Source organism: Cydia fagiglandana, chromosome 18 (assembly GCF_963556715.1).
Source record: "Cydia fagiglandana chromosome 18, ilCydFagi1.1, whole genome shotgun sequence".
NCBI classification, from domain to species: Eukaryota; Metazoa; Arthropoda; class Insecta; order Lepidoptera; family Tortricidae; genus Cydia; species Cydia fagiglandana.
This window is the reverse complement of record NC_085949.1, coordinates 16,962,899-16,990,060: the sequence shown is the minus strand read 5'-3', so window position 1 is coordinate 16,990,060 and position 27,162 is coordinate 16,962,899. Positions and strand designations below refer to the sequence as shown.

Sequence of the window (27,162 nt, the reverse complement as noted above, 5' to 3'; positions counted from 1 at the left end):
TTACACACGAGCCACGAGTAGTAAACGTCACTACGATCAGCTGATCAAATATATTGCTACTATAAAAAGTGAAAACGCGCACTACTCTGTGGCACGAGCCTTTGTCTCGCTCGCGCTACCCTATTTTACTCTTGTAAAAGCGAGACAGAGCGCTCGCAGTGCCTCCGCCGCGTAAAGTGATATATTTAATGTCAGCTGCGTTTAGGACCTCGTGAGTCTACAAAATAATAGATGGTCACAAATAAATTACAGCGAGTGCATTTCTGAACGAAATTCGGCCGGTTGTCGACCTCGCGCGTAAATCATTGCGCGGCGTGAAGGTCGCCATCTTGGAGTGTTCCAAATTTGAATGTTTGCTCGATTGCCGCGCTTTTGAATTTCAATAGGGGCGTTTTGTGGATTGTTTATGTCGTTTTTTCTTTGGTCACAATATTTCTTCTAAAAGTCGGAGTTTAGAGTGATAAATATCTAAATTATGTTTGCAGTTTATTTCATAATAAAAGAGGTCTCAAAGTGGCAGTTTTAGGGTTAAAGCCCTGGACTTAGCGTTCTAGAGTCAGTCATACCTTTATGAGTCATACTCGTATATGCTTATATGTCATAGGTATGTTTTAATTTTTACGTGTCGATTTAAAACACTCCCTTCGGTTGTGTTTTAATTTATCGCCACTCGGTTCGAATATCCTGTTTTTCGCACTTGTATCGTAATATAGGTACTATTTTTTTAGTTGATTATAATATAACAATCACTATAAAATTAGTTGATTGCATTCGCTCATTTAACTATCCCCGTCATAATTACAAAATAATTCTTACCAGAGACTAATAGCCATATCTATCTGGCGACGCCATCACGCGTCATATCGCGTCATCTCTATAATGGCAATTAACTCTAATTACGCGTTTTTACTTTTTACTGACAATTTTGCATTTGCACATTCTCAAATTAGCTTGTGCATCTGATTAGATTTGGAACACGCGTGTTGATTCGTTTCAGCAGGTTTTTGCTGACTTGATTGTATTTTTTAAGGTTAATTTATTTTTTTACCGGATTACGTACATATACCTACATATTACACGATGGCTAAAAAATAACTGCATTCCTGTTGCCAGGGAGGTTTTGGGATTATACTGAGCAACTTTTACAAAACCTCCCTGGCAACGGGAATGTAGTTATTTTTAAGCCACCGTGTATGATTATGTCTGAACTTCTAAAGTAATCATCTTGTAAACACAGCTATGCTCGTTCGTTTGATTTGACCTTGAGCGACATACAAATTCCATAAAAAAAATTAATAGCTTGGCACTGCTATATAAATTATATTATTTAAGTAGGTATCGAATAAGATCTAACGGAAATAGCTTAATGGTTAAATATATACAGGTATTTTACATGAAATAACGTAGAATTATTTTTTATAATGTTAATATGTAGAGAGGAAGATGGGAACTTTATCTGTATAGAGGAGTGGTCGTCTACTATACTCTAAAACACTTCCTATTATTTTGAGAAATATTAGATACTCAATTACACAAACGGGTCTACCGCGATATAATTTCATTGTTTTTACCTTTAATTCCGACGTTTCAGCGGTAGACCCGTTTGTGTAATTGAATATGTGTACAAAACGCGAGAGTTTAAAGTGTTATAATATTAGATACTGCCAGTCTTTTAGACTAGACAGTGATCACTGATCACTTAATTGTACACAACACGTACAAAGTACAAAGTACAAAGGCGAACTTATCCCTATAAGGGATCTCTTCCAGCTAACCTTCGAGTAGGTAGATGACAGGAAAACTCCAGTCAGGTTAAGTCGTATGGTCTGACGAGTGTCTAATAGACGTCCCACTGTTGTAACCATATCGATAACCGTATATAAATAAACGGCGGCTAATTTCGTTTTGTTGTCGATATCTATTGGATTCAGATGCCATTAATCAAAATTGGGGTTCCCTAGCCAGCGGTGCTTATTGGGTGAAAGGGTTCGATTATAATCAGCAAATTGTGTGATGCAATTTGTGGTTACAGTGATTTCTGAATTATAAATATCATTGACAGCAGTATTGTCGACCGGTCTGGCCTAGTGGGTAGTGACCCTGCTTATGAAGCCGATGGTCCCGGGTTCGAATCCCGGTAAAGGGCATTTATTTGTATGATGATTCAGATATTTGTTCCTGAGTCATGGGTGTTTTCTATGTATTTAAGTATTTATATATTATATATATCGTTGTCTGAGTACTCACAACACAAGCCTTCCTGAGCTTACCGTGGGGCTTAGTCAATTTGTGTAAAAATGTCCTATAATAATTATTTATTTTTGCGAAAACATTTTTTCTACTGTTGTAACTACATACTTTATTTTTGTCTTCCATACATCCATGAAACCGTATCCGGGGAGTTTTTTAACCCTTCCAAATTTTGCATGATGTGGTGATTATAATGAGTAACTTTTATTATGAGACCAACCCCGAAATAGCGATAAAAATTTTGACTCTCCTTAAAAAAACTTATTTCCTTTCCCGGTACAGAACTATTTCCATACAATATTTCAACAAAATCAGTTTTGCGATTTAAGCGTGAAGAGGTAACAGACAGACACAGTTACTGTCGTATGGGGCTATTCATAAATTACGTCATTTCATTTCAAATTAGGGGGGGGGGGGGGGTCTGGACATCGGATGATGGTAGAATGACGTAGGAGGAAACGGGGTCATTCGAAGCATAATTTTCGGATGATTTTAGGGGGGGAGGGGGTCGAAAATCGTCAAAATTTATAATATTAATACTGTTAATAGTAGGCATCTAGGGATACTAAAGGCTTCGGACTTAATTATATGATAAGAAAAGTAAAATACTTCACACAAAAAAAAAATATTTTTGAAAGATTTATTACATTTTTTATACCTACTGAACCCTTTCACGCACACTCAGATCACAATCGTTCAACGAAACAATACTCATTATACCTGTAATTAATATCCCACGGATACCGACATGAGCAAATCAACAACTTCGAATATCCACCTTCTCACTCACACCCGCCAAGACAGACAGAGACGTACGAGTTCAATTTCGAACGTCCATATTTTATGATAAATAGCGAAGTGTATTTTCGTGTTCGATTGATTGTTAGTTTTTATTTTTAATTTGTTTTCACGTTCTGAATTTAAACGGGTAATTCTTGCAAACACGTATTGCGGCTTTACTTTTATTTAATTTTCAACTTTATGCGGTTGGAATACAGTTATTTTTAAAAGAAATCCATTTTAAATTATCCAGCTTGCAATTTTATCCCTCGATATTGGTTCCAAATTTGAAATTTAAAACGTTTTAATTTTGGAATTGGGACGCGTTTATAAATGAATTTGTCAATCTGCCGTTTTTGCATAAAAAGTTATAAAATGTCAAAACGATTGGCTATCTGTGACCTTTGGATAACTTACATTTAAGTTTTATAGGCACTTTAGACATATTTTAACAATTTATTTATTTAATCTTTATTGCACATAAGGAATTACACTGTACAAAAGGCGAACTTAATGCCATAAGGCATTCTCTACCAGTCAACATTTAGGCAAAGCAGATAAGTTCCAGCAGGTATTTACGTTTGTTTTAAGACTAAATAACTATTATTTAATCTCGCAAATATTATCATTGTTAACCATTTTGAGAAGAAAACTACACTAATTCGAAATCAATAAAAAATAAATAGTGGTTTCGACCCCGTGTCATTTTACGAGTTTACACCGTAACTTAATTACAGCAGAGGTGATTTTCGATTACACGCGTTCGTCTCCTATCAGAAACGTCATAAAACACCTTTAAATCTACGATTAATTTTCAACCTTAATAGTGAAGTTTTAGAGTTCTTTTTTGATTTGTTGTAAATCGGGTTTGTTCGAAAGCTAATAAATTAACATGCTTTAATGACCCAATCAAAGTTTATGACGCTTGGCGAATCCCCTCTGACTCCTGGGCTCCTAGTCTTCAAATTGACTTATTTTTCGTATAAATATAAAAAAGCGCGTTCGGCGCATAATGATTTTTCGAGTTTTATGAAGATTGGAATTTTTGTTAACACAAATTTTATGTGTGGTTTGATTTACGGCGTTACTGCTGACTCACCCATTGCATCTGCAACAAAAGAAAACACGTCGTTAGAACTTATGACCTCCTGGTAACACTGAACCAGAAAATTTCAAGTTGACATTAATATTTAACTTAAACAAAAAAAATACGCTTCCATCAAATTACATTTTTAATACTTTTTTAATTATATTTTAAAGGACTGATTTGTAATTTTTGTAGTAAAAATAGTTAAAAGTATACCTTTTGACAGTGTGACGTTATTATGAAACTCGCTTTTAGCTCGTTTCATAAAGCCACGCTCATATTTTAATGTCTTTCATTATGTGTCAGTCACATTAACGACTATTAACAACTATAGAGTATAATTTTGTTTATAAGTATTATTATGAGATTATTACCATAAGAACACAGCATATAAAAAAATATAATAACATGACCTGTAAATCTATATATAACACACCATCAGTCGCCTGTCAAATGTCTGTCAATTGACTGTCAAGATACGATAGGATAAGATAACGGCTCCTTCGATAGCAGCTGATAATTTTTGAAATATGTGTATTATTTTCTTATGTATGCTTTGTTGAATAATGTAAGTAGGTACCTATATATCAGTGGCGGTACTTCCATACAAGCCCAAAAGCCGGGCTTGCCTTAGTTGCCTTACCAAAATTACGTAGTGATAAGATCAATAATCAATATAGATTATTTTTAAACCGCGCGCCAAATGAACAGCGTGTTGCAAAATTTTGCCGTGGCGCCTCCTCCGCGCGAAAGAAATCAGGCGTAGCATGAATATCTGCTGAGAATTCAGCTATCCTGCTCGCACTCGTCGGATTGCGGTTGCAAGCCGACGAGTGCGAGCTTGCTTTAATATTTTTTAAATTATATTTTAAAGGACTGTTTATTTGTAATTTTTGTAGTAAAAATAGTTTAAAGTATACCTTTTGACAGTGTGACGTTATTATGAAACTCGCTTTTAGCTCGTTTCATAAAGCCACGCTCATATTTTAATGTCTTTCATTATGTGTCAGTCACATTAACGACTATTAACAACTATAGAGTATAATTTTGTTTATAAGTATTATTATGAGATTATTACCATAAGAACACAGCATATAAAAAAACATAATAACATGACCTGTAAATCTATATATAACACACCATCAGTCACCTGTCAAATGTCTGTCAATTGACTGTCAAGATACGATAGGATAAGATAACGGCTCCTTCGATAGCAGTTGATAATTTTTGAAATATGTGTATTATTTTCTTATGTATGCTTTGTTGAATAATGTAAGTAGGTACCTATATATTTCAGATCTAGTTAGACAGAAGGAATAACTATTAAATCAAGAAATAAAAACCCCGTATGCAATGTGCTAAAAAAATAAATCTTAGTTTTGCTCGACTTGGCGGGGGCACTGCCGTGCCCCCAGATGCAAAAATGACTTGCATCATTTTGGAAATCGATTTCTATCAAACATAGGATGCCGATAAGCAATAATGTGTCAACTCACATTCATTTTGCAATAAGATAAACTCAAAAAAGTGACGTTTAAAGTTGCCATTTTATTGCAAAATTAATGTGGGTTAACACATTTTTGCTAAACAGCATCACCGCAAGGAAACTCACATACTTACTCAAAAATATGTCCCATTAGTTCTTTATTGGCTTACATAGGAGCGATGGGACATATTTTTGAGATGATTTGTGCACCCTTTTTTTGACACTTGACTGTACTAAACTATTGTTGGGTAGTTTTACGGTACAGTCACCTGCAATAATATGTTACACAACAATGGCCGCAGAAATATCTGACACAATCTTATTTGTAGAGAATAGAATCAGGCGTTACTTTGCGGAAATCCATATTAATTAAAACCAAAAATATTACTATACTAATCCGCGAAAAGCAAAGCGCGGATTAGCAAAGTAATATTTTTGGTTTTAATTTTTACTTATTTTGTAGAGCCATAAAAAAAAATAATAATAATTTATTTCAGACTTTAGGTCCATTGGGGTTAGTATCATTATTACTAAACTTAAAATTAGGGTTAACATCATATAAAAAAAACTAAAGAATACATTAAAATTTAAATATAAAACAAAACTAACTTAACCTATGACCCGGTATATACGGAACTGGCGCATGCAGACCGAGCCAGTGCCTCACTAGGGGGCTGTCCCACGTTTCTGAGACAATGCCCAGGATTCTATTGGGGCTGTCCCGTATCCTGCTCAGGGTTGAAGCACACCTCTTTCGCATGATGGCATGGAATCCCATAATCCATAAGAGCGTGTCACATATTTTTGCTGCCTTCGAAGAATAACATATTATTATTGCAGGTGACTGTACCATAAACGTCCTTAACATTGCCTATAATGTCAAACATAGATGTCAATGACTGGTATATTGTGCCAATGATTGGGTAGTTAACCCTAGACTAGTCTCGTCACAGTCGTGACGTTACGAACGCGGATGTTATTTTCAATAATTAAAAGCGTTTTTCTTAACGGAGCGTGCTTGCCTCGGTTCTATTTACATTCCTTGCAGCGGGCCACGACGGCCCGGTGGCACTCTTGTAGTTAAACTATAGTTAACCGCTTGAAAATTAAACTGACAAAAGAAAGTATTGAAACCCAACCAGATTAAACTAGAGCTTAAAGTACTGTAAAAGGAATATAATAATAATATAATGTAACCAGTAAATTCAACTGGAAATACCGACTGCAAACATACACATGTAACGAATTGCTTCTATCCTCTCACTAACCGCCGCCATTTCTAATCTCACTAAAACAACGTACAATACAAATGTCTATTCTTTACTCAGGATACATATAATTAGAAGCGAAGCGTCGCGTCAGATAACCCCTTCAGTTGTCACAGATAGCCCGCGGGATTTACTGCAACGTGTTCTAAACTTTAAGGTCTTGTTTATTTTATTTCCTTTCTTATACGTATTAGTACTATTAGTTTGCTCTTACTCTTTTTCTGTTTTTATTGATAAGATAAGATAAAGATAAAAAATAGTTTATTCAAGTAGGCATATTACAATGCGCTTATGAACGTCAAATAAACCTTTACCGGCTCCAACCGTACACCTCTGCCCCGAGAAGATTTAAATCCCCCCTCAATTGGAGGAGGGTATCCCAATATGGGACCGGCAACAAACTCGGCGGGACACATCTTTTCAAAACATTATTACATCTTATAATTAACATGCATTACGAGTAATTAATACAATTTAAATTACTATAGAATTCATGCAATTATACTCAGTGAGTACATAACTTTATAGAATTTGATATAAAAAATAAACATATATGCACATGAAATCACAAATACGTAGCTCTTTCAGAAAACAAATCAAATCTTACAAAAGGAAAAGAAAATAAAATCAATAAAAGAAATGAGAATACATATTATATGAATCTAACTGATTGTTATGAGATGCTTTCATACAATTTGATGTGCTTTCTTACCTGAGCTGAGTCACCTTTAACTCTACACATAATACAATGTTTTTAATTGCTACTTGTCGTTATTACAGTTTGGAATGTGTTATACAGTTCAACTTGTACGTATTAACATCTTTATTGATTAGTTAACATCTCAACAAGCAGATTGAATTTAATGAGACTTACAGACTTCCAGTATACTAATTTGGCTATAGAAGATGAGATGGAAGAGCTATTCCGCGCACTAAGCCGCGCTCAAATCGCCATCGCTCATGATGACAATGGTATATCGACAAACGCCAAACGAAAAGAGAAAATGTAACGGGGTGACAGATCGATGCAACGAAAAGTAAAGTGATCATTCCCATACAGTATTAATATTATACTTTCGATGGGCGTTTTCTATTAACGATTGTACTTGACTAGGTCCCCTGGAAATATAAATATACGTAATTAAAGCATGGCTCATGTCGCCATATAGTTTATACGGTTTTGTTTCGATGTCCAAGCTCATAACTGTCAATAATATATACCTGACCCGCTAACCGCCCACGGTGCAACCGGCCCCGTGACGCAGCCGTACTTGGAAATGTATGTACGATTCCACTTACTGAGCCGCGCTCACATGACGCCATATTGCTTTCACCTGATCCACGCGCGGATCCGCTGTGTAAGCGAGACAGCGCTATGCACATATTATAGCGATGTCCTGTGAGCGGCGCGCGGCTAACCGTTAGTGTAACCGAACCGTTAACCTTCAATAATCTTAGGCCGGTGGTTACCGCCGGCGCACGGTGCAACCGGCCCCGTGACGCAGCCGTACTTGGAAATGTACGTACGATTCCACTTACCGAGCCGCGCTCACATGACGCCATATTGCTTTCACGGTTTTGTTTCCATCGTGCCAAATACATTAATGTAATCGTTGCGATTATTAGAGCCGTTGTTTTAGTATGTATTCGTGTGAGTATTCATTGAATACATCGTTAACTTATGAATTCCTGCGATATTATACTGGTATTAACCGATATTGATTACGATTTTTTATATTGTTTTCAATTATAAGTTTATTTTAAAATTTATTTCACTTATTTTTTTATATGAATTTTCACTAAGCCGATATAAATATAAATTTTCGATAAATTATTGAATTTTTAGTGCTCTTGTAGACTAAACAAAAACTTAGAAAATAATTTATTATGGCAAATTTTTTATATATTTAAAGTCAGTAGGTTGTACCATCAGTCCATCACGCTACGCGATTGTTGCGCCATTTAGGGTTCTAGCTAAATTCTATACTTACGTATAAAATTTCCAATTTAGCAAGAACTCGAAATGGTATAACAATCCCGTGTGGTGACTGTACAGTCACCTGCAATAATATGTTATTATTCGAAGGCCGCAGAAATATGTGACACGCTCTTATGGCTCTACAAATAAGATTGTATCAGATATTTTTGCAGACTTCGTTTGGTAACATATTATTGCAGGTGACTGTACAACATGCAACGTCAACGCATTATCTGATATCAAGAGAAATAAACATGAAACTTATTAGAATATAGCGTTCGAACATGCCATAAATAATATTACATGTAAAACCTAACTTTTGACAAATAAGTCTGCATTTTATTTAAAAACACAACTAATTTATTTTGTGAACTCTAACTTAGCCGAGTAATTTGAGACCAACACGAAACATGTGTTTTGAAAAGGTTAAAAATGTGTTTATTTTTAATGTCAAAGAACCATAATGTTTGAAAGGTATTTTACAGAACTAAAAAACCGTCATATTCTTAATAACACGACGGTGGTAAACAAGTATACCGTCCTGTACATTCTTAGGTTAGGTTAGAGTTAGCGTAATCGCCCCAATAATCAACATATTAGGCCCAATATTCGACACCTTGCTCTCAACTTTATTGCTATGATTACGGCTTATTGGTGGTCACGTGGTGTTTTCCATAGAAAATGAAGTACCGGAAGCTCCGGCCTGGCCCCGGCCCGGTAGCGTGAGTCATCCTTTACTTCAAATAACCTTATTCAATTACACAAACGGGTCTACCGCGATATAATTTCATTGTTTTTACCTTTAATTCCGACGTTTCAGCTGAGTTGCATCAGCTGTGGTCACGGAAAGACTGACGTCCCAACAAATGTCAACGGAGATATTAATAAAACAACACTGGTCCTGGTCCCCAAGTAGACGATAATTTGTAACCGTCCTTATCGTCTACTTGGGGACCAGTGATTCAAATGTTGAAACCAGCAGATATATCTTCGGACCAGTGTACGGATACTGTGAGTGTTGTGTGTCGTGCCGTGGACAATAAACATTAAACTTTAACGGGTAGCTGCAATTTCTTTGTCTACCCCGAACATTTTTATAAACTAATTTCGGGTAGTTTAGTGTTGTTTTATTAATATCTCCGTTGACATTTGTTGGGACGTCAGTCTTTCCGTGACCACAGCTGATGCAACTCAGCTGAAACGTCGGAATTAAAGGTAAAAACAATGAAATTATATCGCGGTAGACCCGTTTGTGTAATTGAATATGTGTACAAAACGCGAGAGTTTAAAGTGTTATATTCAAATAACCTTTACCTTAAAAAAAATTGAAAATAATATTTTAAATGTTTATTCATAAGTAGCATGTAACACAACGCTTATACCGTTGCGTGCTCGCAGCGAGTGGGAGTCGGTCCCAATAATCGGCTTATATACAATAATAGCCCGGCCGGCTTGACGCACACATGACCCCAGGGTCACATTCCATAATCCCTGGTATTTGGTGGATATCCTTCTTGTCCAGAATTTAAAGTCATTTCAGCTATGTTTTAGTCATTTTAAGAAAAAGTACGTATACTTAAAATTATTTTAGAAGACTGCAAGAATTTAGCAATGGCCGATATAGGTTGACAAATAATAAGCTATCACCACTGAGTTCACGCACATATGACCCCCAGGGTCACATCCCATAATCCATGAATTACATGATATTTGGTGGACTACTTCAATGTAATTTAAACCATTCCTAATTGGAATAGAGTTGCTTTTCATTTGTTTCGTTCGATTTCAAAACAAAAGAATATCAATTATTATTTCCTTTAATATTGATTTCAAATTTCAAATGGCATTTATTTGTATGATGAGCCTTATTAGGAGAATAGGAAAGTAGGTAAAAGAAAATCCATCCCGTGAAAGAAACAGAAATAAAACAGTAACACGAGACGAGGTGAACAGGCAGTCTTATCGCTAAAAAGCGATCTCCTCCAGACAACCAATTAGCAATTACCAAAGAATTCAAAAGCAATCCAAAGCGAAGATAATCAACGCCAATAATAACTGAGCAATTATAACTCCCTCTAATACTCCATTATCAAACGTCTGCACCCGCTCCCGTCCGGATTATTACCCGGATTACCGGATCCTACCCGCCGGATACGGGGATTTGCCCGGATCGGCCGGTGGAAATGATATAAGGTACGATTTTACGTATAAGGTTTTTTCGTTATGCTATTTGGATTCGCGCCGGATTTAGTTGTGTTATGTATGATACGAAGTATGTTGTGGTTTTAGGTACTTATTTTATACCTAAAATGCTACTTGTACGGATATGATGGTCATATTTGTCTACGTGACAGCGTGATAAAACGGTGTCCGTCTCTTTCAATCCCGCAGAGTTAAAAAGTGACAGTTGTTTTATCACGTGGATAAATAAATAAATAAATAATAAATAAATATTATAGGACATTCTTACACAGATTGACTAAGTCCCACAGTAAGCTCAAGAAGGCTTGTGTTGTGGGTACTCAGACAACGATATATATAATATACAAATACTTAAAATACATAGAAAACACCCATGACTCAGGAACAAATATCTGTATCATCATACAAATAAATGCCCTTACTGGGATTCGAACCCAGGACCATCGGCTTCGCAGGCAGGGTCACTACCCACTAGGCCAGACCGGTCGAATGTGGATAAAGCGATCCATAATAGGCTTGCAGGTCGAAGTTCAATTCAAACCCCGGTTCGTACCAATACGTTCTGAAAAACTCATTGGTACGAACCGGAATTGAATTGAACCCGCGACCTCCGGATTGAAAGTGCTCTTACCGCTAAGCCACCAGCGCTCCTATATTTAACCTACCAGGGCATCATGAAACCAAGGATTTATCGACTCGGCGACAAGCTAATGCAGCGTCGCGACTGACTGATACCGCGCGATATGATAGCTGACGCGTAAGTGCAATCGCTTGTACCGATACCATGGGACTCCTACGCTCCGGACAAGAGATGTACATTATTTTTTCCTCTGGGTATTAAGGTCCTTGGGGATTAGGATTGACGGATTTGGTGTCGGTTAATTGTAATAGTATGTGAAATATGGGGAGTTACTAATTAGTATGTTAAGCGAGCGTGAACGCTGTTATCATTGCAGATTTTTTTAAAATGATATAGGAGGCAAACTAGCGGACGAATCGACTGATGGTAAGCAATTACTGTCGTCCATGGACACCTGTAACACCAGAGTGGTTGCAAGTGCTTTGCTTGTCTTTAAGTAGCGCTTTTTTCTTGTAGGTTTAATAGTCTTGCGAATATATCATAGGCGACAGTTCATTCCACAGTTTAGCTTGAGAAAGTGTTTAGAGAAACGGGCAGTTGAGGACTGCCAAATCCTTAACTGCCTTAGCAGGGGATATATCCAAGGTGACTATTATCATTAAATTCATCAACCGTCAACTCCAATGGAACAACAAAAAAAGGGAGAAAAGATACCGAAGTCTGTCATTTATTAATTTTACAGCCGATTTCAATGATGCCTACAAATTCTCTGCTTTGCCCGAAGGTTGACTGGTAGAGCCTCATTGCATTAAACAAGTCAGCCTTTTTTACGATTGTTTTTATTTTGTGCAATAAAGATTAAATAAATAAATAAATGATCAACGATTGTAACCTTGGGTCCTTTGCTAACGGAATTTTGTAAGCATTTTTTAGCTGTGGCAATTTTAACAATTAGGATTTAATAAATCGGCATCTAACCCTTCAAGCGGATTCCCAGCCCTTCAAAAGACACACGTGTAATTGAAGTGCTCCCTGGCACGATGTTTTCCCGCCCGTTTTTCACAAAACAAACTAGGGGAGTGGAAAATAAGAAGAAAATCCCGGAAAATTCGGCAATAGTTCCCTCAGCGTGCCAGGGCCTCATGCGGGGGCTGGACGCTAATGATCCCGCCAAATCCCGCCAATATGGAGTGCGGAAAATACCTGGAAAATGGGAATGTTATTTCCCGGCGTTAGCGGGAAATGTATTGGGTGTAACGGAGGCGTGTGTGTGTTTACGATCCGGGTTCTGTCATCGGGCAATGTTGTTAATTAACAGTCAGACGTACCCGCCGACAAAAAGCCGCTCCCATACAATATAAGTTACGCTCTCATTTCAAAATTTACATGTGGCCCGATTCGAGCTATAACAAAACTTCGTTTCTTCAAACAAAGACCACACTTGACACTGAATCTAATTCATATCGTTTCTAGATCTATTAATTGACTTATCATAAAGTTCGAATCGGGCAGATGCTGAAATTACATGAAACGTGGCGTGAACATTTATTTATTTCGTTTGCCTCTATTATATTGAATATAAAATAACTTATTAAAATAAACTAAAACACAAATTAATACTAAAATAAAAGAAACTGACCTATAAAATAAAAAAAAACCTAATTATAAAAAGAATTCCCCCCCTAGTAGGCCCGCCTGTGGCATGGTACCCATGACGCTGGCGGTGTTTCCTCGCTGAACCGCCAGGGCCATTCGTTGCGAGAAATACGTGCCAGCTCTGGGGTCTCCTGTGGCGTCAATCAGCCGCCCGTACATTTATGTAAAATATGTCTGGTACTAGTTTTCGTTTCTAAAAAATGTTGTAAGTACAAAGAAAATAGAAAGAGTAGAAATTTTGTAAAAATGTAAAAGGGTCAATTTCTGAACACGATTTTTTTTCTGTCCGTGATGAAAATCGCGGGGTAGCATCAGATAATACTTACCATTTTTTTTTTACATAAAGAATCCACACTTTCACACCGGGTTCCATATGAATTCACTGATTAATTGGTTTTTAGAGTACACTTAAAAATACTTAAAGGCTCAAATTACTACTCCCGTGCCCTGTCCGGAATCTACTTTTGAGCATAATGAAAAATCCTACGAAAAATTCTACATTAGTATCACTAATTTAGTGTCAAATACTTAAACTAGATGATATTTACTATCACCGAGCACATACACTATTAACTTCATTGTGGTAAATAACTCGTGATCGAAGTTTAAATTTTGTCCGAGCGCGCGAGTACAATTTCGTCGGCAAAACTCAAAGGGCTCTGACAGCCGACGTCTGTATCTGAACCGCCTCGTGTCCCGCCTCACCTGTACTGGCAGTATTCGTCTGTCTCTCAAAGCAAACGGATGTACGTCAAGCCGCGGCGTGTTCGAGCAAATCGCATAAGTATTTCGGAATCCGGGTGGGCGACAATTTTTTTCTAATTTCGATGCCCCTTATAAATTTTATTTCCCGCATAGCTTTTCAATAACAATTGTCATATTTAGGAGCCCTTTATGTATCTTTATGTAAGCAATAACATAAAAGTTTGATTAAACACGATTTAAATTTTTGGCGAATTTTTTTATTACGATTTCTAATTTCCGTGCCCTAATTCCCATGGAATATTTACCTAAAACAGCTGATTAAGTGGCACGGGAATTAGAAAGTATTACATTTATTGTCAACAAATTTTTAATTGGGGGCACTGTAAGTTAATTGGCAATGTTTACGTCATTATATATATATATTGGCATTGAATATATATTATATGTAATAATAATATGACGTATATCTTTCTATTTTACATTTAAGGAAATCTTAAAGAATGCACAAAAATCTGTGAACGATTTTTTAGTATAAGTACTATAGTACATACTTACAGGGTGGACCCGAATAACCCGGGCAATTTTAATACGTAAGGTAAGGTGGGGTAAGATGACACTGTGGTAAGACGACACTGGGGTAAGACTATCACTTGTATGGAATCTTCGTACTGTTAGTCTTGCGCCACTTATATAAACTAGAGATGCACCGGATATCCGGTTACTATCCGGTATCCGGCCTATCCGGCCACTATTTTACTATCCGGCCGGATACCGGATAGTGACCTTCTATCCGGCCGGATACCGGATAGTGACCTTCTATCCGGCCGGATACCGGATAGTAACATTGTATGATTTCGGAGTTAACAAATTGGATTTAAGAAACAGACACGGTCATAATCGTACTTGTTTATAATTTTAAAACAATATAATCATTCCACTGACTTGCACGCGTACTCATTTCGAACCTAGAAATGAGTCCGCGCGAACTTTTACTAGGAAACAGGTCAAACGTGCAGAATGCGCATCTGAAAAACCGAAATGTAGGTATAGTTCCGCTGGCCGAATATCCGGCGGCCGGATACCGGATATTCGGCCAGTGTCTAGGCCGGATATCCGGTATCCGGCCAAACAACTATCCGTTGCATCTCTAATATAAACATAAAACTATTTTTGGAATGATTACATATTATAATACCTGTACCTAAGGTTACATGAAACAAAATGAATCAAATTTACAATGGTTTTTTTTTGTAAATTTGACAGCTGACAGCGTAAGCCGTATAAAGTTTAAATATCTGGGAGACCGAGCTTTGTTCGGAAAACATATACCTACCTAAAAACTCAAAAATGCGCGTTTTCCCAGAGATAACATTGCACCTAGCTAAATCGATTTTTCATCCCAGAAAACCCTCATATATGATCAAATTTCATCGAAATCGTTAGAACCGTTTCCGATACCCCCGAAATATATACTTGCAAGAATTGCTCGTTTAATAGATTAGTTGTTATAAATTAACTTTTCTAATAGGTACAAGAAAAATTAAATATATCCTATTCTTACTATATTATAAATGCGAAAGTATCTCTGTCTGTCTGTCTGTTGTCTCGTCACGCTTAAATTTGAGCATGTACACAGGCACAATCACTCACAATAGTCACAATCAATATTATTTTATGGTACTTTTAGCATACCCACAAGTTCCAAATTTGAAACGTAATTAGGTTTTAGCTTTTTAAGCCAATACAAATCTAATACTGCAATATTAGTCACGTTCTAAAGATAAGTGCATAAATAACGGCATAATTAAGTTTGTAATTCTACAGGGTGAAATTTAAATCACTGGCCATATTCATTCCCGGCACTAGGTTACACTTAAGGAATCTATTTAGCGAAAAAAAAGAGTACATTTTTTTTTAATTTTCATTTTTCAGTTTTTAAATATTTTCCACGAGTCGTGGTCACCCTATTACCACAAATGTAAACAAACCTAATAGTAGGTTTTAACAACAACATCAGCAAAACCCTTATCTGACCTTCAATAAACCTTATAATCGTTGCAATAGGGTCCACCTAGTTAGTGTTGGCGATGGTAGGCAGGTTTATCAATTTCGAGGGTAGTCTAAACTAAACCATTCCGCGCTAGCGGTAAACATAACGGTAAGCATAAATGATTAGTCACTCGTCACTCGCCAACCTTAAAACAATAATCGCGCGCGTACTAAGGTTAAAAAAAATGTTTTCGAACCGGGAATATTACGAAGTGGTACGGTGTTATTTATTAAGTGGTGAGTGTTTACGTGGTGCACAAAGATTATACGAAATGGAATCAGTTCCACGCCTTCGCAGACAAGGATTGAATCCAAGAGTACCATCTCGTGGGACTTTCGTTAGTTGCGTAAGTTGATTCAATTTTTTAAATACGCCTGAATGCAAAGATTCCTGACCTAGTTTTTACTCATTGTTTTTAAGCCACGGACGTTTTGTTAATAATCATTAGTCAGAATGTCAGAAATTACATTTTAGATTAAAAATGGGTTGCCTTTGCATTTTGACGGTTGATGTAGGTAAGCGTCTTCTTATCTCGCTGCAATAGGGTTCATAATTGGTGACGCGATTGCAAACAGCGGGAGGGATGGGGTGTCAATGACCTTAACTGATAAGAGAGAAGCGGGTGTGGGTAGTTGTCGGTTCACCATAACGTACGAGGTTTTTAGGACAACTTGATGATGAGTTATTTCGAAAAAAAAGTACTGAGCGGTATTAAAAGAAAAAACACGTGTTTAATATTTTTTCGAGTTCTTTCGGGTGTTTCAATTTGGCCAGTGAATTAAATTTCACCCTGTATAGAAATATATGCGATAACAACGTTACTTTTTAGTTCTTACAATTAGTAGGGAAAGTAAAGGTACACTACGATGTACGATGTGAGTATGAATAAAGATGTGTATAGTAATGATATGTGTATACATAGTATCAGTATGATATGGGTATGATTACTAGAAAAGAAGGACAGCCTACAAAAAGAGATGGGATCCTATCTAAAAGATTACATGTAAAAAGATGCAAATCTCACAACGCAGTTCTTCTATTCTACTACAAAAAAATTTTGGGATGTAATGTGAAACCAAGTCGGTTATTTTAGTCAGTGCCAGGGGGTATTTTTTTAGGAAGTTTTTTTTAGGAAGATTATGATATTTTTGAGAAATTACTTAACCAACCTACACTTTGAAGATTTTCCCGCATGGCAGGGACACCCCGTATACCTATGTGTAAAGTGTAAAGTAAGGCGGGGTAAGACTAACTTAGTTTATTTTGATCGGGGCAAGACTAACAGTATGAGGATTCCATACAAGTGATAGTCTTACCCCAGTGATAGTTTTACCCCACCTTACCTCATATGTGTTCAAACAATTTTTGGGGTTATTAATTTATGAAGGCAGCATTATCGATTTCTTCAGATTAACATACATAATAACTTCTTCTCACTGTGCCCCTATTTATTTCTTAGTATCATTTCCTATACGGCCATATACCAGATCATACACCTTGTTTGTACCTATCTACATGCAGATACATAATGACACTTTTTATTGATTAGTTTTGTATGTAAGGCGGACAAGTTTACGAAACTACCTACTCAAAGTATTGTTTTTAACACGTTCGCGGACGCTCAGTCACACCAGTTGGACACCTAAATTTTGTATGGAAATATTAGGACTGTTATAGCATTCCTGTCACTACAAATATATCTTTTAGGTTTGTATATGACGCGTTATGCTATGCAAGGCGAATGCTATGCAATCCGCGTCAATATGAAGTATATTTTTTATACGCTATGTGACAACAAATGCTATACAATTCGGATGCATAAGCATGTCTGTCACATGACGTAGTCAAGATGGGATTTTATATGACATCGCATGTTATAGCAGTCATACATCGTGCTCGATGGACTTGATGGCTGAGACTTCTGACTTCCTAAGGGCGCGATTTTTGCTCTAAAGACTCATTTGCTGACCTCTTCAAACAATTTTCTTCTTCTGTTTTGTTCCCTCTTTGCTTATCATTGTAATATTGAGTCCATCTCATACATGCCCCATGCCAAGCACGTTCGCTGTTCATTCGACCTCAAATTATGTGATACTACCTACAAATTATGCGTTGGAGACCGTCTCTAATCTAAAGGCCCAGTCATGGGTCTCATAGCATGTTGTAGAGAGCCGAGTTGCAATGTTGAGCACTCTTAAAATGAGAGGTTTGTTCTTCTAGATGTCCAAGGTATACGCAACATTTTACGCCAACACTACTTCTCAAAAGTGTCAATATGTACCGCATTACACTTTTTCAGTTCCCTGTAACGCACCGCCGCGTTAAGTTCTGGACGTAAAGCGTCCACCACTTTTCCTGCCAAGCGATAATTCACCCAACTTTATATTCTTTTTCGGATGCATCTGCACCAAATACAAGGCATGAAATATACACAGAATGATACCACAAATGCGTGTCATAAGGTGCTTACCTTGTGGGAGGTGATCATCGAGCGCCAACAGGCTATAATTCACAATTATATGACCAAAACTATGACTAGTAACGTAATTATTTCAATAATAGGTATACACATTCATGCCTCACTTTTTCACATTAATCGTTATCAAAATTTTACTGTAGTATAATTAACAGCAAGTAAACACGTTTGTTTATTAAAACACAATGAAAAACTTAAAGAAATTGGAAGAAAAACATTAATTACGATTTTATAAAAATACGTCAAAATCGCTATCGCGCACGAAATTGACCCAAATTACATGTGTCCACTCCCAGACGCACCTGCCGGGCTACTAAGGGAGCTGCCATACAAAGACGAATGCTATAGCATCCGCGTCACAGAAAGGGGGGCCAATTTGGAGACGTCACAGGATAATTTTTAACTTCGATAAAACTATGTAATATGGCAGTACGCATTATTTGACTCTGGTGACTGGTAGAGGAAAAGTTGATGAATAATATTATACTGTGGTTAAGCGGATTGATAAGCATTTCAACGAAGAAATTTAAAAAGAATAACGGATGCAATAGCAGGCGCGTCACCAGGAGGAGTACAAAAACGGATGCTATGCAATCCGCGTCCGCGAACGTGTTAATATGTATATTTTACTAAGAAAGAGATTAGTTGCCATTAAAATAAAGGAAACGATTAGTCAAATACTTAGTTTTTAGTGTAAGTATCATACTTTCGTAGATTTGTCGTTCGAAACTAAAATTAAAGAAGGTAAATATGTTCGATGCCACTTCAGTATGGTTGCAGTATATTATTGTAGATTAAAATATACATAAATAATAGTTTTAAGTACCAAAATAAGTTAAGAAAACAATTCCCGTGCGTAAAATCTAATTTCCATGGACACACTAATTCCCGTGCCCTGACCAAAATTTTAAATTGAAATAACTTTTATAGTTTTATGAATATTTTTATCCCATAAGAAAATTAATGTTTATTATATTTTTTATCAAATTCTCAGCATAATTTTTTTTGTGTAATGTTGGTATTTCAAAATTCCATGGGAATTAGACAAAAATGCTCGTTTGGTGAAATTGACCCAAAACTTCCACTAGCTCTATTTTTTTTTCTACCAGTCGAACTAGTAATTCCAATTATGAATAATTCTTATGAATTTCTACTTGAAAACTAGAGACGTACTAGAGTTAGACCAAGAAAAGTTTGCAACGATTTTGATAGCATACGCAGTGCAAGTGTTATTAATTTCATAGAAATTTGACATTTAAAACAACACTTGCACTGCTCCGCTTTAAAATCGTTGCAAACTTTTCTTTGTCTGACCCTAATTGACTATCCTTAGAATTAGGTACATTAAATTAATTGCCAACGTAAAAAAACTACGCAGAATCATTCACTAGTACAGACTTTTAAATCATATTAACGCCTTTTTATCACCACAGAGTCTTTTGATGTGGTCCCATCTGGTCGGGATTCGTCGTAAGGGCTGACCACACACGACCGTTTACGATCCCTAACAGTTTTACAACGCACAAACAAACATACAATTCCAAGCATCGCTGTAACGCACGAATCAAAGCTCCGCGCTCATGGGTTCCTAGTACTCTTTTACTAGTAACTCGGTTTTTTATCTCGGTTAATTGCTTTTCTTTAAGGCTACGTACATACTACGCACAGACAGCGTCTAGACCTAGCGAGTCACCTAGCGACTAGCTTAGTCACTAGTTACACTAGTAAAACGAATATTCTAGAATGTTCGCGACAGGCCGCACTGCGCGCTTGGCGCCTAGCTAGTCGCTTAGGTGAACAAACATGTTTTTTTGTAGGCTACGTACCTACGCACAGACTGGCGGCTTAGCGTCTAGAGTCTAGCGAGTCACCTAGCGAGTAGCGAGTGAAACGAATATTCTAAAATGTTCGCGAGCGGCCGCACTAGCGCCTAGCTAGTCGCTTAGCGTGTATCGAAGTAGACAAACGTGTGTTTTTGTCGACTACGTCCCCGCACAGACTGCAAGCCTAGCTATGCCTGCAGACTAGGCTCTTGCGTCTAAGCAAGCCGCCTGTGTGTGAGGCCGTAGCCTTATAATCGCTCAAATTACCCTCTTTCCCGCTAAATTCAACACAAAGCTTTTATTAAAAACCGCAAATAACCCTTGGTTAACTTAACGAGTTGTCTCAATACAAAGCACAGTGATTTACATTTAAAAACGTCATAAAACGAAAATGGCGTTCGCATTCCCGAGTTGAACATGAAAATTTTCTATTTGAGTGGACAAAGGGGTTGAAATTAACGCCCTTATTGTTCAAGAGCCCGATTACTTCGTTATTCCAAAACTGAATTTTACGAGACTCGTCTTTAACGGACAGAAATAGTTCTCTATGAATAGACAATAAATATTATTTTACGACTCTTAGTTGTTCGCAATTAAAGGTACAGTAATCTTAAATAATTTCAGTAAGAAATGAGGCTGCTATTAATCTTAATAAGGGCCTTCCTCCGCGTGTCAAAGATAAAACCAAGAGGTCATTCTGTGAGTGCATTGTTTTCCTAAAGGTAATTAGACTTATTAGTAAACCTCTTTCTGTAATACATTTTGTATGTTTTGTGCAAAACTGTTGTTTGCTATTGGAAGATTCGAGAGCAATTTCTATATGACCTTCCGACTCAAAATACTTGTATAAAACCACAAAGAAATGTTGGTAGATACTGCTGCGTGCTTATGGTTTAATTTAATTAAACATAATTAATCAGAAAGGCCCTGGTTTCATGTCACGCTGATATTAGGAAAACTTCTTGTTTTATTGATATGGCAGGAAAACAAGCAGTCGTATCGCCTGATGGTAAGCAATTACCCTTGCCCTTGGACACCTGCAACACCAGAGGGGTTGCCGGCCTTTAAGATGGAACTACGCTTTTTTCTTGAAGATTAGAAGGTGGCGACAATTCAATATTTTAAACTTTCGCGTTTTGAATACATATTAACTCACATTATTGGGAACCAGTGATAAAGAAGCTAAAGCCAAAGGATCTATCTTCGGACGGGTGCGTGGATATTGTGAGTGTTGCGTGTCGGACTATTGACAATAATTAACATTATGTGTGGTGGGTGGTTTGAAAATGTGATGTCTACCCCAAACTTTTCCATACACTTTTCGTCGGGTAGATGCACAAATCTCTGTTTTGACATTTTGCTGGGACAATCAGTCAGCCGCGACCACGACCAGTGAAACCTGTGTCGAAACGTCGGTAAATAAAGGTAATTGAATATAATTCGCGTTAGACCCGTCTATAATGTGAGTTAATATGGCGACAATTCATTCTACAGTTTAGCTGCGCATTAGTAAACTTCTTTCCAAATAGTCATTTGATATTTTCCCCAAAAACTGTAGCCGTAACGCGTAACCAATTAAAAATAACCGAAGTATTTTAGGACACGCTTGTATCTCACGACAAAGGAACGATGCGCGGCTTCTAGGAACCCCGCTCAGTCGTACATCCTTTGATATCGCAGCAATAATAAATAGAACTCCGTTAGATGCTTCCGCCCCGGTACTTGCTTTGAAACAATGGTGCCATAGAAAACAAATAAATGTTCATCTAGTTGGAATGTTTCTTTCTGGGAAAATCTTTTAAAAGTAAGGTCAATCAAAAGGTTAGTTCAAATTCTTTGACCTTCTAAGCTTAGCGGTTAGCTTTTAAATTGTGAATATTTTCATAGACATTAGTAGCCGTTTGTGAGAATTAATTATTAGGAAATTAATTGTAGAGTTTAGTAGACTAAATAATTCAGATTTTCTCGCCGCTAATTTTTTATCTGGAGTTTCATTTGGAAGTTAATATTAATAAAGGAGTTAATAAATAAAGTTTACAAAGAAAATCATCCCCCCAGAAAACTAGGCAATCTTTGACATTTTGCCTCAAGGGAACATTTACCAGTTTTAAACACGAAAGTGTTAAAAATGTCGTCTGTGGACGTTTCTCGTCAAAAATCCAAGGTGTGACGATAAACAGAACGCAGTCAAGACCACATCAAAGAGATCTCGTTTACTCCGAATCTGTGGACAGTCCGTGTGATCGTGAGACAGGTGTCAGGACTGCTTCAGATCCTCACTTCAACATGACATCAATTCGTATTGTCATGTGCAACTGACATGAAAATGACAGTCCGTCACTGTGTCAACGCGCAAGTTGAGGTAATGAGGAATAAAAGCTTCTTTTTCAAAACTTATATAATTTCTCGACTACCACAATATGTCAAAATAAATTATGAGATTATGACAAAGTCTCGGCTCATCATTAATTTATTATATGCACCCAGATGATTACATGGAAATAGTGACATGATTTTTCGTAACATCTGTCACCTCGATATTTTTTTACTTTCCGTTTTTGGCACTTATCGATGTACCTAAGTACAATAATCATCTTAGCTAGGGCTCCTAGTAATCTTTTAGATGATACCATATGCCTTGAAAAGCTAATGTTAAATAGGTATGTAAGTAAAGATAAAAGACATAACAACTAAACAGATGCCACTGTTTTGATTGCTAAAGCTAAGCAAGAAAAATGGTTAATCTAAATCTTAATGAAACGTGCCATTCCCAACGTTGATGAATCGCCGCTGAAACGGGGGAGGTGCTGGCAATAACTGCGCACGCGAGCTGCAGGGAGAACAAATATACAGCTGGTGCAGGGAATTAAATAAATGTGCAAGAAGATACCGGTGTAGTTGCAGTTGTAGAGGAAAGGGTGGCGACGAGACGCCATGAAAATGACGATGATGTCAAAAAACCGGACAAGTGCGGCGGTTCCGTACTTTTTAGTATTTGTTGTTAGAGCGGCAACAGAAATACATCATCTGTGAAAATGTTAACTGTCTATATCACGGTTCATGAGATACCGCCTGGTGACAGATACACAGACGGACAGTGGAGTCTTAGTAATAGCGTCCCGGTTTTGCCCTTTGGGTACGGAACCCTAAAAATGGTAGGAGATGGACAGAGCTCAATTTGACGGTATTGTTACACTACAACGAGGTTCTCGCATTGGATTGGACTAGATGAAGAAGAAAAACAGGAACTCTCAACCGCACTGAACTATGTCTCGCTTTGAACTGTCGCCCAAAGTGTTTCTGGACCGATACGACCTTCAAGAGAATATGCTGACCTAACACCTTTTACTAACCAACATTGTACGTATCACATTCTTGAAAATAAAGTGTTCTTGATTGATTGATTGTGAAAAGAGCGCACTCCCATCTTAAACGCCGGTAACCCACTTGAAACCCTTCTGGCGATTAATATGTGTGCTTCCTATAAGTACCATAAAAAATACATTTTTAGCTGCGGGTGACTCATGAAAATCATGAAGTTTGTCAATTCAAGAGTCGGTTTTAAAACAAGCATACTCGGAACTCTCATCTGACACTTGGACGTCGGGTCTAATTCACCCAATTGCTTTACTGCATTGTCGCTGGTGGTTATACTTAATCGATTTAGTTTCGCTTCGCAAATCGATTGCCGAAAAACATCTGTGGGAACAAACTTCCCGTCATACTGCTATGACGGGAAGTTTGTTCCCACAGATGTTTGTGTTACCACTCCCATCTTAAACGCCGGTAACCCACTTGAAACCCTTCTGGCGATTAATATGTGTGCTTCCTATAAGTACCATAAAAAATACATTTTTAGCTGCGGGTGACTCATGAAAATCATGAAGTTTGTCAATTCAAGAGTCGGTTTTAAAACAAGCATACTCGGAACTCTCATCTGACACTTGGACGTCGGGTCTAATTCACCCAATTGCTTTACTGCATTGTCGCTGGTGGTTATACTTAATCGATTTAGTTTCGCTTCGCAAATCGATTGCCGAAAAACATCTGTGGGAACAAACTTCCCGTCATAGCAGTGGCTCGTTCAAACTCGAGTACTTTCTATCAAAGGCCAGATAGCTAAACACGCGGAAGCCATGATCGACTCTCTTTCATTCCAATTGCAAACTTATCTCTGCTAGTAAACCGGAGGTCATAACCGGCGAGAAGGTTAATAAAGACGGTTCGCAGTCCAGGCTAAAACGCAGGGCGTGCCTCCACGCCCCGCCGGCTTTTACACTACGACTGACTTTACTGCGCACTTTACGACCGGCCGACGTCTTTTTTGGTGTCTCGAACTGTTTAAAATTAGTTTTGCACATGATTATTGCTGAGAGTGTGTGCGAAGATGGTTTGTTGGTGGATTTGGAAGCGTTGCTTTGGGTCAAGATAGCTATTACTTAAGTATAAAATGCTGGTTTGAGAAATGAATCCGCCTCATTGTTTTACTGATCATAAAACAAAAATTTAACAGATACCTATTTTAAGGAAAACTTAGTTATAAAGGAATAACGTGAAATTTAGTTTCACTCGTAATCATAAGATTTTGATAATAATTACTAGAGTAGCATAGGGCTAGACCCTTCAGATCTCTCCAAGGGTTGCAAAACTGCGAAAATCCAAGATAAATTACTATCCAAGTGGAGTTAATAGAAGAATAATGAAACAATTATGCCTTGCGTGCCACGTAGGTGAGGTCCCACGTCCCACGGCACCCCACGGTACCAGGGGTGCATAAGAAAAAAGTACCCCAAAATTATTTTGATAGACACTTCGCGTGCGATCACCAATTACTCCGTGCGCGCTGGTAATTCGAATTTAGCACATTATCGGTGCGTTACGATTATTTTCGAATTTCGAAATAACAATGGGATGATCGGGTTCGCACCTTTTTTGTTTTAATACGTCATTATAATGTAGTTTTGCTGCCATATGTTAGGGTGTTTAGATAGTGCCATGCGGTTCTGACGGACCCTTTATGGACAGGTGGCATTTGGAGCAAATTTTCGGTTATAAAATATACCTACCCAATATATATATTTTTTAAATCAGACAGCTTATCTAGGCGTACCATATTCCGTATTTTGATATTTCCAAATCAATCTTGAAATTTGTATTATTTAACTGGGATTTAATTAGACAGAATCTACTAAAAAATGTTGGTAGACTAGTTTAAATGACAATTCTTTTAGGTTTCGAGTGTAAAGAAAATGTTGTCTAGTTTTTGGTAGACTTGGTGATGTGCGAATTGCGGAAACTTACCAAAAATTTAGAATAGTTCTCGCAAATTTCAGGAAACAAATAAAAATTGTAGTGTAGAAATTACGCAATTTTTTAAACTTTCCACACATCACTAGACCTTGAACTGTATGAAAAATGTGACGTTGCACGAGTAAAGGTACCTCATGGTGGTTAACGCTTACGTTGTTATTAACGCCGCTCCAATACTATTGCGGTGCTAAGCAACGTTAGCGCCAGCCGCCATGAGGTACCTTTTGCCGTGGAGCGTCACAAATAGTTTTATCAAGTGGCTGGAGTAGGTAAATGCATCTGATCTCGACATCCGGCGCTATCTAATCTATGGTCAGTGTTTGTGGAGGATCTACGGAGATTATACGTGACGTTGCTTGTTCAATGTGTGATAAACATCTTCATTTTTCTTAGTTAAACCAAGCAAACTTTGCACGGTTTTACAATGTCAAAAGTGTGGAAATTACCACCATATCAAACACAGATAGAAACGGCCTGTTTTGAACTTTAATATACATCAAAAAATAACTCTAGGTAGGTACCTTAATAGAGCAAATTTTTGACGTATATTAAAGTTAGAATAAGGCCGAAAGACGATTACGCTTCAAGATAATTGAAGTGTGCAAATGAAAAAATTAGACACACTCTTGAGTTTCATAGCGGCCGCTAACGGCCGCTTGATTGTACTAAAACGTAATTTTTATGTTATTTTATGTCGTTTTTAATGTGAGCGTAACTTCGCCTGCATGTCGACGGTAGATTCGTGACTTCAACGAATAATAGGGGGCGTCCATGAACTATAGGGGGCAGCATAGGAGCCGTCAGATTTTTGGCGCGAGGCGTAAATGTGACGTTTATGCTTCCGATGTAGCCCACAAGATAGAACGTACTAAATCGAACTATACACAAGGAAACGTACCGACGAGAACGGTAGATACAGATACAGATACAGATTTTTATTGGTAAAAAGGTACATTTTACAAGTCATTCGGTTCTTATAATTAAAAATATTATTAACAATAATAAATTAATCATGCAAATGTTATTAACAATAATAAATACAAACCAATGATCGTTACGCATAGACTCTATGAATTCGTCAATTGAGTAGTAAGCTTTTTCAATGAGTAACAATTTTAGCTTTTTGTTAAATATTGTGTCACTTTTCGACTCCTTTATATAAGTCGGTACTGAGTTATAGAGAGTTGGTCCCATGATATTTAGTGACTTTCTTTCTTTCTGAGATGGTAGGGTAGCACTTGCTTTGGCAATGTACATGTGCACATATGTTTTCGATTCAGGCCACAAGATGGCAGACCCTCCAACGCGCACGGTCCCTATATCAGAATTTTGATGTTTGATGACTCTCAGACGTGTCAAATCGGCCATTACCACCAAGAACAACACCTCAGGACCAAACAAAAACTAGTGATGCGACACAACCGACACCTCCACACATCGACATCGAGTGCATATTTACACTCCACAATGTCACAGATTATTGCAGCCGTGTTTGTGTTACCATTGAGTCT

At 37.4% G+C, this 27,162-nt stretch overlaps 1 protein-coding gene across 2 annotated transcripts in view; it reads right to left on the bottom strand.

The window, feature by feature from the left end:
• Positions 1-27,162, bottom strand: part of LOC134673403 (homeobox protein homothorax) — a 343,072-nt gene that overhangs the window by 179,981 nt on the left and 135,929 nt on the right. For both annotated transcript variants that reach the window (XM_063531382.1, XM_063531383.1), the window contains exon 8: positions 4,130-4,138. In XM_063531382.1, the coding sequence (XP_063387452.1) occupies positions 4,130-4,138 (9 nt within the window). The remainder of the gene's footprint in view (positions 1-4,129; positions 4,139-27,162) is intronic.